The sequence below is a fragment of the Mytilus trossulus genome, chromosome 14 (genome assembly GCF_036588685.1).
Source record: "Mytilus trossulus isolate FHL-02 chromosome 14, PNRI_Mtr1.1.1.hap1, whole genome shotgun sequence".
NCBI classification, from domain to species: domain Eukaryota; kingdom Metazoa; phylum Mollusca; class Bivalvia; order Mytilida; family Mytilidae; genus Mytilus; species Mytilus trossulus.
In genome coordinates, this window is record NC_086386.1 from 24,174,290 (window position 1) to 24,186,606 (window position 12,317).

The 12,317-nt window shown below is 33.6% G+C and overlaps 2 protein-coding genes across 2 annotated transcripts; both read left to right on the forward strand.

Moving 5' to 3' along the window:
• The first annotated feature begins 3,902 nt into the window (after window positions 1-3,902).
• Window positions 3,903-8,069, forward strand: LOC134698143 (snaclec 6-like). Its single transcript, XM_063560441.1, has 6 exons — window positions 3,903-3,967; window positions 5,207-5,340; window positions 6,198-6,285; window positions 6,671-6,784; window positions 7,443-7,567; window positions 7,935-8,069. The coding sequence occupies exons 1-6, from the start codon at window positions 3,955-3,957 to the stop codon at window positions 7,959-7,961; spliced, it is 501 nt and encodes a 166-aa protein (XP_063416511.1). The 5' UTR covers window positions 3,903-3,954; the 3' UTR covers window positions 7,962-8,069.
• A 2,817-nt stretch (window positions 8,070-10,886) lies between these two features.
• Window positions 10,887-12,289, forward strand: LOC134697604 (uncharacterized). Its single transcript, XM_063559888.1, has 2 exons — window positions 10,887-11,205; window positions 11,823-12,289. Exons 1-2 carry the CDS (start codon window positions 10,896-10,898, stop codon window positions 12,287-12,289), a joined length of 777 nt encoding a protein of 258 aa, XP_063415958.1. The 5' UTR covers window positions 10,887-10,895.
• The last annotated feature ends 28 nt before the right edge of the window (window positions 12,290-12,317 follow it).

Genomic DNA, 12,317 nt, shown 5'->3' on the forward strand with positions numbered 1-12,317 from the left:
TTGATTGGATTAAAATCGGTTATTTTTAAAATATTTTTGAATAATTATAGATAAACATATAAATGTTACTCACTCATTTATTTTACATACAGTTCTTATAGATAAGGAGCCCAGTTTACTCATCAATTTCCGCTAATAAAATGTTAATCCAAATAATTTCAAACTAATATATGTTTTAATTTTTTTCTAATTTTAACTTTCTTGTAACTGCAGGATTCATTGTTTCACAGTGAATCTGACACAGTGTTTGCTTGAAGTACGAAAGAAGTTTCGACAACATGGTCTATCGACGCGTGCACAAAGTTTATAAATGTTAACAAACCAATTACATTCATGTATTGTAGATATGCAAACAATTATTATTGTATGGTGTTCAGATGTTGATTTAGTGGGGGCAGGAGGCCCGACCCCCCCCCCCTTTTTTGGGAAAAAAATTGGTTGCTTATATAGGGAATCACTGAAGCGTGACTGCAGCAGGCTCCCTCAGGTCAGTCAGTGGGCCCCCACTTATGAAAATTCCTGGATCCGCCACTGGTGTTATCTCAATTCAAACTAGACGCACCTTACAAAACAAAGTGACAACGCTTGAATTGCTGTACTTAATCTCAACGTCGCTTTTTTTATCTGGACAATGTGATAACTTACAACATGTAAAGTAAGATCTACTTACTTTCCAGAACAAAATGAGTTGCCCTTAAATCATCTTTTTTAATTTTTATGTGAAAGTCCATTAATTTTCAAAAAATCTTCTCCTCTGTAAACGACTTTGCCAAATACTTTAAAACTTTGTTTGAATGTTCCTTATGGTATTTAGTTTATAGATTGTATTCGGGGATTATTTTGATCAATTTAAAAATATGGCGGAAGTTTCTAAAAATATAACATATGGGTCAAATGAAGTTTTTGGCTTTCATCTCCAAAACTAAAGCAACTAGAGGAAAACGGACTATGGTGAAAGTGTCAAGTAATCTTCAGACCAAAATATCAACTTATTGTTGAGTTACTGTCAATAAAAAGTTAATTTTTTAAATTTTACAGTTTTGTACCATGTATTATCTTTAAAATTATTGAAGAAAATGAGAAAGTGTAAATCACAAAATAGTTCAGCAAAGCAATATCTACAAATAAATCAAATTTCTGGAACTGAAATTACAGCCAGGTGGGCCTCTTGTTTTATGATCCAGACAACAGTTTCCATTCAGTCTTTATTTTGTACTAGATGTTTCTTTCTTAACTCTACACCAATCTAGATTTGAATTCAAATTGAATCATAGAAAATGGGTTTAAACCGACCTGTTAACGATCCAGGAATCTGTAATGAAGAGTACCCAAATTGATCCATGATTAAATTTACATCCTTAAAAATTGTGTAAAAAATGTTTTGTTTACTTCAAATATTTAGAGCCATGCTTACTATTCATTTTTTGAAAAATGGACAATTGTAACATATTCAATTTACTAATTTTTCAAAGGAGACTTTTTGAGAACATCGCATGACGACGTTTCCGTAAATTTACTTTTTCCTGTGAATGCTAAATGTCTGTTGACATAAACTGTGAACGTTTAGTGTATATTTGGATATATTTACTCATGTTGAAACACGTGTATAATGTCAAATAAAAAAATAAAAAATATTGTATCAAGGACGTTTCCACAGCTATTTTTGTTGGTTATGTAAATTTGGGTACTCGGTGCAATTCAATTACTGTAACACGTATGTCAGTTTATAATAATAAATTAAGAAAACGGAAGACATGTGACTATATATAGCTACATGTCCCCGCCGAAGGTATAGGTATAAAATAAGATGACACCCGATGAGTTTTTAGTATCCGTCTGTTGCAGAATGAATCCGTCTTTCCAGGTTGGTTTTCTTATTATATTTTATATGAATGCGCTGTCTGGGTCAGTTTTTTTTAACTTTTCTATTTGTTGTTATAGCTAAATTTTCAGTGCGAAAATAGTTCATACATATTTAAGCAGTGACCATTTATCTTTTCTCGGTAATGTCTCTTGATTTTAAAAAAAATGTTTCAGAATGTTATAAAAACAAAATTTGTATCTAGTAAAAAAAAACTTCAAAGTCAAAAACATGTTAAAAATGTGAAAATGAGAATGAGAATGCGAAAAAAACGACTCCCCTAAAAAGCTAAATGGTTTGTGGCTTGGTGCATGATCTAAACAATGACGTCAAGACTACGAGCACTTGAAGAATAAGAGCATATTCTAAGTAACGTGATATATTTGTCTGTGCAACAGAAAAACTGAAGAATGATATAACACTTCGTATGTTTAATGCGTCCGAGGAACTTTGTTTATTTACCTTCTTTAAGAGACGACTACTTATTGCTGTTCAATGGCGGTGTATCTCAGTTACGTTTTCAATACTAGATAATTTTTATGTACATGTAATCGTGAAAAAGGCTTTTCGGAGAATCTAACTTATATTATATTAAAAACTTTGTAACTCGGTTACATATGTGGATCAGTATATTTTCATCCTTCCGGAGCACCTGAGATCATCGACTGGTTTCTTTGGGGTTCGTATTTTTCAGTCTAGTATCCATGCTAGGTTTTTTATACTGTTATTTGTCTTTAAATTTTGTCGTTTTAATTTTTTACGCCATGGTGTTGTCAGTTTATTTTCGTCTCATGAGTTTGAAAGTTCCATTTGATATCTGTTGTCTCTTTTAACATTGGAACATTTTTATTATTTTCATTACATCATATGTTCTTACTGAAAATTTTAAGATCACCAACATTGGTTCTATAATTTTCTAAAAATGCATCACAATAACTAGAAACTCGGTTAGTCTGTAACCATTGAATATTTTTCAAGGGCTTTTTTTAAACGCAGTGTATTAATGAATTTACTAGAATTACGTGCTTATGACTTACGGCAATTGGCAATATTCCGCAGATTTCGCTACTCTTCATATAGATAGATTGCTAATAGATCGATATGTCTATCGAGGTTTGCCGAATGCGACAAAATATATGTTTTTATTTCTTTTCAAAGCCTCGCTTGGTTTTCCTGTCAGTACTACTAGGTATACTCCTTCTAAAGACTTCTGTTGTAAGCGGTCGTACCCTAGATGGTCAAGCGCCAGCAACCCAACAAATCTTTCTGGTGAACGATAATGAAGAGACTGCGGATGAAGGTAAACCTTTAAAACTAAGACACACGTCATTGGTCATTTTGTGACTACGATAGTATGGCTTTTGGAGTCTCTCTTTCTTTACTTTAGAGGGAAAGAGGGACGAAAGATACCAGAGGGACAGTCAAACTCATAAATCGAAAATAAACCGACAACGCCATGGCTAAAAATGAAAAGGACAAACAGACAAACAATAGTACACATGACACAACATAGAAAACCAAAGAATAATCAACACATACCCCAACAAAAACTAGTGGTGATATCAGGTGCTCCGGAAGGGTAAGTAGATCCTGCTCCACATGTGGCACCCGTCGTGTTGCTTATGAGATAACAAATCCGGTAAATAGTCTAATTCGGTAGGTCACATTTATGAAAAGGAAGGAGAATGTAGTTACGACGTCGGGAACATATCCGATATCATTTGTGAAACGGTTATTCCATAACGGTCAACCAACTCGTGATGGCGTCCGTAAAAAATATTTTTTTTAATGAAATTTTATGAGACTGTCATACAAGTGAGAGGTTTAGCGAACCGAAACACCAGGTTCAATGCACCATTTTCTATATATAAGGAAATGCTGTACTTAGTCAGGAATATGACATTTGTTATCCATTTTTTTAATGTGTTTTAGCTTTTGATTTTGCCATTTCTATAAGGACTTTCCGTTTAGAATTTTCAGAGGAGTTATGTTTTTTTGTTATTTTACTTTATATCTATACATTTATGTTTAATCTAGGTTCATCAGGTATTCTTGGACTTTTGGTTTTACTGGCAATTTTACCATCGTTGTTTATGTCTACTTCACGTAAGTAAATACTAATGATATGATTACACTCCACCCAACTTTTATTCGGATATCTTTTATACCAACAACTGAAATGTCTGCCTCCAAATTAAAGGGTGTGTTTCATTACGATAAAACCTGAGGATTCCGAAAGGCTGTTTAATCAGAAAGTAGAATCGTTTCAGATCTTTGTAAGCGACGCGTTGATACATACTCGATCTCTATTTTAATCCGATTGGAATCAAATAACTGTCAAAAAAGGGGACCAGTGGCGGATCCAGAATTTTTGTAAAGAAAGGGGGAATGACTGAACTAAATGGGAGGGGGTGCAGTCATGCGTCAGTGATTCCCTATATAATCAACAAAAAATTTCCCACAAAAGGAGGGCCCGGGCCTTGTATCCGCCTATAGGAACACTTTAAAACAACACGGTAAGAAATATACAAATGTAAGAGTCAATATTTTACTTTGATTTCCCGTGCCTGAGGGAGATATGAAGATTTGTTCACCCAAGAAGATTCATCTTTCACGAGGGTTTTGTCCGAGGGAAATATGAATTTTTTAGGGTGAACAAATCTTCATATTTCTCGAAGCCAAGGGAAATTAATGTAATATTCCACTGCCCATGCTTTGCGTATTATCTGAATATATGATATTAATTTGCATTCATTGGTTTTTTTATCCGCTTGTCACAAGTAAAATAACTAAACACGGCATAAACATTGATAACCAGTATGGATCAAAATTAGATTATTAGTCTTTATATTTTAACGCTTTAAATAATCTAAACACGGTAATGACTTTACTTACATAATTAAAACCAAACACCTTCAAACGGTATGTACATTAACCGCGAGTAACGTCATACGACGAGGTCCCGATTTACAGAGGGGAATATGATGTTCAGAGGTGAATTTGATGCTCAGAGGGAAATATGAAGTTTTGTTCACTGACACGTGGGATAGCCTCAACCAATCAAATATTGATTAATCTATATGTATAAACGGTGGAATAATATACTACACCGTTGCCAACAAGACTAACACCTGTCCACAAAACACCTCTTAATCAATTGTTCATAAGCAGCATGAATTTCATGGAAAAAAACTTCCTCTTCTTATTGAAATAAAGGGATAGATTATGTCCTCAATAACTATATTTGAATATCTTTAACCTTGTTGTAACTGAATCTAGTATGTGTCTAGTATAGCAACTGCGAAATTTAAAACGGAGTATATTGACATTTGCTTTTTACTTAAGTTACAGGCGCAAGTGCAGGTTGTCCAGCAGTAACGTGTCCAGCTGGTTATATGAAGCTAGATGACCAAGGAATCAGTCCGAACTGTTACTTTTTTGGTGGAAGAAATGATGCAAGGAGTTGGCATTCTGCTGATGTATAAGATATTTCTTTCTGGTTAACTTTGTACGGGTGGGGTTATATTTGAAAGTAGGGAACAATGAACGAATAATCCTCATAGTTCCTTTATGGTGATCAATAGCTTGTCCACGCAAATCTTTTCCATAATAATGGTCACTTGTCCATGTCGAAGATTGATGGTTTGTCTTTAGGTTGCGATGGCTCCCTACACCAAAACTTTGATTGATTGAGGTTGTTAGTAAACGCCTTTTTGAGCACCATTGTGCTATTTAGTGGTGGTCAGTTTTTATTGGTGGAGGAAGCTTGAGTGCTCGGAGACAACAACTCGCACCCCGAGACCACTTCAAAATAGCCTCCATAATGTAATAAAGGTCGTTGAATGTAACGTTCAACACATATTTGAAACTCTAATCATGAAATTTAAACGATATTTTTGCATGTTCTAACTATATCTGTAATCTTAAGGGTAAATATATTAAATGAATAAGGCAGTTTTCGACAATCTACAAATATATATAAAAAAAGAAGAAAATGTGGTATGATTGCCAATGAGACAACTCTTCCACAAGAGACCAAAATAATACAGAAATTAACAACTATAGGTCACCGTACGGCCGTCATCAATGAGCAAAGCCCACACCGCATAGTCAGCTATACATGCACATGACCCCGAAATGACAATGTAAAACAATTCAAACGAGAAAACTAACTGCCTAATTTATGTACTGCATTACACAAATATCAACAAATATTGTAACAATATATGTTCATCAATATGCTCTTGTCCTATCTTCCATTGACCGTACCGCGATGTAAAATAAAAAAATCCGTTACGCTTTGAATAAGTTGAATTGAACTCCTTTTTAATTTCAGGCCGTATGTACCAGTACTAGTGGAGCTCATCTCTTGGTACCTGATAGTCTAGCTGAGATTGAGGCCCTCAGACGGAAATTTGGCATCGGTAAGTGTGTCTACGTTTTCTTTTTAATAAAACTTTCAGTAAACTATTTTTCAAAATCAATTTTATATAATTTAACTTCCATACCTTTCATAAATCCTCTTATAAATTTGATTGTCTTAGGCATTCCAGAACCCATTTTTGATTTCCTGATATTATGCAACTTGGTTGACGTCACGTGCTCTACATGACAACATAACCGCAAGGCATAAAAAAAAGAAAGGTTGGATTTAACTAGTTGTTTCGTGATGGTTGTAGCATACAAACGTTATATACCACACGCAATATAACAAATTTCAGCACGTTCTACTCTTTTCAACCATGTTAAGTTGAAAAATGCATTTATTTTTATTTTTAAATCATATAATTTACATTTATTTATACCCAGGTGACAACGATGGGGATGTTTGGACTGGTGCCAACGATTTAAGGAGTTCCGGGAACTTTATGTTTAAAGTAAACAATAAAAACTTTGATTTCAACGCTCTACCATTTGGAGTAGGTTAGTATGACGACAATTACATACGAACTTGAACAGATATTTAGTAAAAGATACAATGAATGGAATGGCATGACATTATAAACTATCACTTTTCTCTTTTTTTAATACAGATTAGACCGTTGGTTTTCCTTTTTGAAGGGTTTTACACTAGTAATTTTGGAGCCTCCCTTTATAGCTTTTTGTTCGGTGTGAGCCAAGGCTCCGTGTTGAAGGCCGTACATTGACCTATAATGGTTTACCTTTTTTTTAATTGTTATTTGGATGGAAAGTTGTCTCATTGGCACTCACCGTGACCACATCTTCCTATATCTATCATATGCAAATTTTGTTATAAAGTACATTTTCAATTTACAAGGGAAGGCAAACCAGATTTATTATAGATAGAACAATTCTACCAACTTTTACAACTTTTTTCTAGTAAACTGTAGTCATCAGAACATAAAAGTTCATAACATATGTTCCAATATACAGGTAACAAGTCTCAACAAATCAGCTATAAGCCTAATTAACATACTTAAGAACTCAATATCTAATTCATAATCCTATCGAGTTGATAGATTTTTGCAAAAATATCAGTTTTTGGACATGATATGAATAGTTCAACTACAAACATCTTAAAAATTTTAAAATAAATTCTATTTTTATTTCTATTTTTTAGAAAATGAAGTGGGCATGCGTGGTAGCCCTAGCTGTGTAGAAATAGAACTAAACAGTAATGGCGTTTGGGGCTGGGATGGTGATGCTTGTACTGAGACAGAAAACTATATTTGCGAGTTACCAGTAGTAAGTAAATAATATATAGCATTGAACGTTCACATCTATGTTTTTTAATGTACTCTTAATTTAAACGTAGATTTACCAAACTTAAACTCGTCGCTTTAAAGCCATTTTTTCCATTTCAAGTATAAATCGACGAATAAAGCTTGGAATCATACAATAACAACCATTTAATCATAGAGGTTGGGCCATTTTTTAAATTTCTTTCAACAGTAATTGAACAATTTTATTAACTTTTTTTTTTTTATTTTAAACATTCTGATGTCTTCGCAGTAAATTCCTCAAAATCATTTTTTTCTAGTTCAATTGCATTTGTCTGTAGTGTAAAATGTCTTTGATTACAATTTACTAATGCACTGTAATTTGTTTTCAGGTATGCAATACTGGTCTCTTCGGATAGGACATGTTAAGAACTAGATGGATTGTTTTCAGGCAAAGACACAGGTGTGAAATAAATAACACAACGACTGTAACTGTTTTCATATCTTCTTTCGTTGGTCCGTTTGATGCTGCGTATATATCAAATCTCGGCTTAAGAGTTATGCACTCTTCTAAACAAACAAAATACAAATCATTGTTTACTTATTCCTATATTTCAATTCAAATATATACATATGGTACATGAAAATGTTCCTATTAATGCCCTATTATTAGCCTGAGGTAATTTCTGTAGTTTCATCAACAAATGATCAAATATAAAATAATAAAAAATTAACAAATCTTGCAGAAAATCCACCAATGTCACTTCTTCGCATATTTATACAGAAAAATATAGGATACGCAGTGGAAAATAAACAAATTCATGCTAGTGTAAACTTTTGAGTTATTAAAAATCAAAAGTAGATTATTACAAGCCAAAATTTAAAAAAATCACTATCCAAGCAAATTGTCGATAAATCATACTGGCTAAATTCAGACAGAATCTTAGATGAATAGTATTTGTTAATGTAATAAATCAGTTACAAAATATTTTTGACCTTGAGGAACACTCAGTATAATTAGAATTTAGGAGTTCCTGCCGAGCAAGTCAAATACAACCTGCTATGTAAGGAAGAACCCGCATGCTCGACAATACGCCAGCCGGGAATGTGAAGCGATGAGACAAGATGATACTAGGCGTCTCATCAGCAGCCGGAGGTGTAAGGTCTGCTTGGGGCTAGCCCATGTGTTGCGAATAAGTAGTAAGTAGTGGGGTCTGTCATTCGGCCGGGCATGTCTGTCAATTTACCCCTATCGAAATTACTTCTGAGATTCATATTTAAGTCTGCAATGTTTGTTGTATTACTTCCTACCAGTTTCTCACTTTTTGTAGCAAGTCTATTCAATAGGACTGCTATATATAATAGCATTAGCTTGTCCAAATCAGTATGTATTAAAATGATACTAACATTATCCCTACTAAATGTGTCATTACATTTTTCATCAGCTGTGCAAAAATGACTACAGATTCTTATGTCATGTGCCAAAAGATGTATAGCCTCCGATCGATTTGACTCATTGAACCTTAGTCTAATTGGTCTTCTTACTGCCCTTACAATTTTTTACTCGGGTTTTATTGGATAGTATATTTGGATTGTCACTGACAAGTTGTTGCAAGCTCTCACGTAAGCACTTACATTCTTGATTCGAGCATTCCATTTTTGTTACGTATTGACCTCACACAGGTACGTTTTCCTGAATCTTAGCATATACTGATATATCACCATCTTCTATTAGCTGCATATACCTCAAAACATAAACTTTATATGCCTGCTCGAATCCTTCAACTATAATATAACTTTTCATTGCTTAATTAAATGATGACCATAGTGGTTCGGATTATGTGTTAAATGCCCTTCTGCAGATATAACAATATTTATTACGTACTGATATGTATAAATTTTGCCAGTTTGGTGTCACACAATAATTGCTACCCCATCTGATGCATTATATTTGTGTTTGTTGGATCTTTTCAATCCATTCACCATCTTTGACAACACTATTGATTGGAACGTCTTAATATAAATGTCTGCACCACAAATATCTTACATACACATGAACCTATTTATCTTGTTCTTAGAAGTTTGTAGTCGTGAATTAATGTTCATTGTATGTTTAAAATAACATCATTTAACATTTAACAGCAAGAATACAGGCTATTGCATACGATTTCATTTCAGTTAAATGGGTGTCTGGGGATACTTACTTTCAATACAATTTGATGCAATCTTATCAATACTTTCACGTCATATGGAATGTATGGTAATCTTAGAAATGAATGATTGAATTTGCTGAAGATCTATAATGCGATATTTATTCTGTTTTGACGTTTTTCTTTTTCAAATTGACTTCGAACAGTCCTAATTTTCGTTTACAATATCATTTTGAGCATCAACACATAGTTGATTTGTTGTTTCATTAATCTTTTTGTACAATTTCTATCTTGAGATGCCAATTTTGAATCTGCTTCTGGCTGTACAGTTTTATTTGCTATTACTGCTACATGAAAATTAGCCATTTTGTGCTTCTTTAATTTGTTACACAATCTTTTTTATTGATTAAAACACAATTATATTGACTGTTGTTTTGTTGACATTTTTAATTATTATGGCTGTTTGTTTTGTTCATGCATCGTTGTCACTATAATGGAATTTGATGCGACTGTTATACAAATTAAAGGTTTAGCTAGATATTAAACCAGGTTCAATCCACTATTTTTTACATAAGAAAATGCCTGTTCAAAGTCAGGAGTATGACAGTTGTTATCCACTCGTTTGGTATGCTTGCGCTTTTGATTTTGCCATTTGATTAGGGACTTGCCGTTTTGACTTTCTCGGAGTTCATTTTTTTTTGTGATTTTACTTTTCAGTACACTGGTCTCCCTTTTTTACAGTATATTTCCCTTTTCTAACAGATGTTTTAAACGTCGACCCCTCCCCCTAAATATTTGTTATCTGCTTGTACTTCATGTCACTGAATATGATGTTTGAGGTTAAGTGCTGCGTCCTTTTACATGTGCAACATAATGAGACTGCATATTCACTTATAAATTATCCATGATCGTATATTAGCCTTTAGAAGTCTGCTGGGTGTTGAGTTGATGTTTTCTGTTTCATCGTTATGGACACGAAACTTTCCTTCTATCAAATTTAAATCTGGTTTTATGTTTGATTAACGTGATTGTCTATGTTTCAAATATTTTTGGCATACGAAGATTGTGACAATTAGATAACCTCATTGTTTGTACATTTTAATTTCATACATCGTTATCAACGAACATTGCAAGTCAAGGACTAAGTCTTATCTATTTAGAATTAGATTTCATCGGACTATTAATCTTCAAAGTATAAGCAACATGTATGGTGGTATGTCTCAATTAATTATTTTGTCTATGTTTATCGGTTATTCTGCCGCTTCACTGGAAGATCTGGAAATCCGAATCCATCGTTTGGAGTTACTTATAGGCACACAAAATGAACGAATTCAACTTCAGGAGGCAGAAATAATTCAGTTAAAGACCGACCTAGCCAATAACCAGAAATCGGATTTTGACAAGGATAAGGAAATTGCTACTTTAAAAGAATCAATAGCGAAGTTGTTCATTCAATGTGCAAGTGGAAATGAAGATGTTAAAATCGATAATAACAAAAGAGAGAGAAAAAAATGTAAGCGATACTAAAACACATATCATATTTTTTTTCTATCCTATGCCATGCTGAATTTTCGATAACATTTTTCTCATGCATATTCGTTTCCCCTATGTTAATTTACAACAGGTGATGTATACATAGCAGGCGACGCTGGCCCTGTCGACGTACCCGGTCTCGATCCTTTAAGATTCCTTGCAAATTCCTCAGATTGCGTTTTGTTTACCTTAATTTGTATCTGTTTAATTAAGGAATGACTGTAATATTTTTTCTGGCTATGAAGAAATAACATAAAAAATTTAGTGCACACTGAATAACGCGCGTAGCGGTTTAATTAACAGTTTGCACCACATTTCACCACATGTCACGGTCACATGACTTAATTATGTCTATTGGCTGATAAAAAATAACGTCAGCAAAACAGAAAAACCGTTACATCCAAAATTAAATAATTAGAGTATAACATGTGCACTTCGATAAAATATTGTTTGCTCTTTTTTATGCTTATTCAACGTGTCTGTTGCACTAAAAATTATAATTTTGCTTTCTAGTAATTAATATTTAAACTATTTTTCAATACATTTGATTTGATTTTTTATATTTTTCGCTTTAATTCTATAAATTTTTAATTTTAGATAAGCGACTCATTAGTGATAGCATAGTCCCTATCGAAGTCCCAATGCAACGATTTACTGCCTTTTATGCCTACATGAGTAAAATTGATGTAAGTCCAGGAAATGGTCACACATTAAAATTCGATGTCGTAAAAACAAACATCAATGGTGGCTACGATCCATCTTCTGGAGTTTTCACGGTACCAACTGACGGCGTGTATGTGTTCACGTTCAGCATAAGATTACATTCAGGAGATTTTGGAGCCTACGAAATTGTCAAAAACGCCGAAGTTGAAGGTGTAGCAGTTGGTATTATTGATCGTTCTAGTACGAGCACACAGGTACAAACAACGGAAACCATAGTACTCTCTGCTAAGAAGGGCGACATAGTCTTTTTACGAATCCATTTAACACTTGGTCATTCAGGAGATATTTGGACCAACGAACATGGGAGGACTTTGTTCGCTGGATGGCAGATTTCAGATTAAATATTAAAAAGAATATTCATTCTTCATT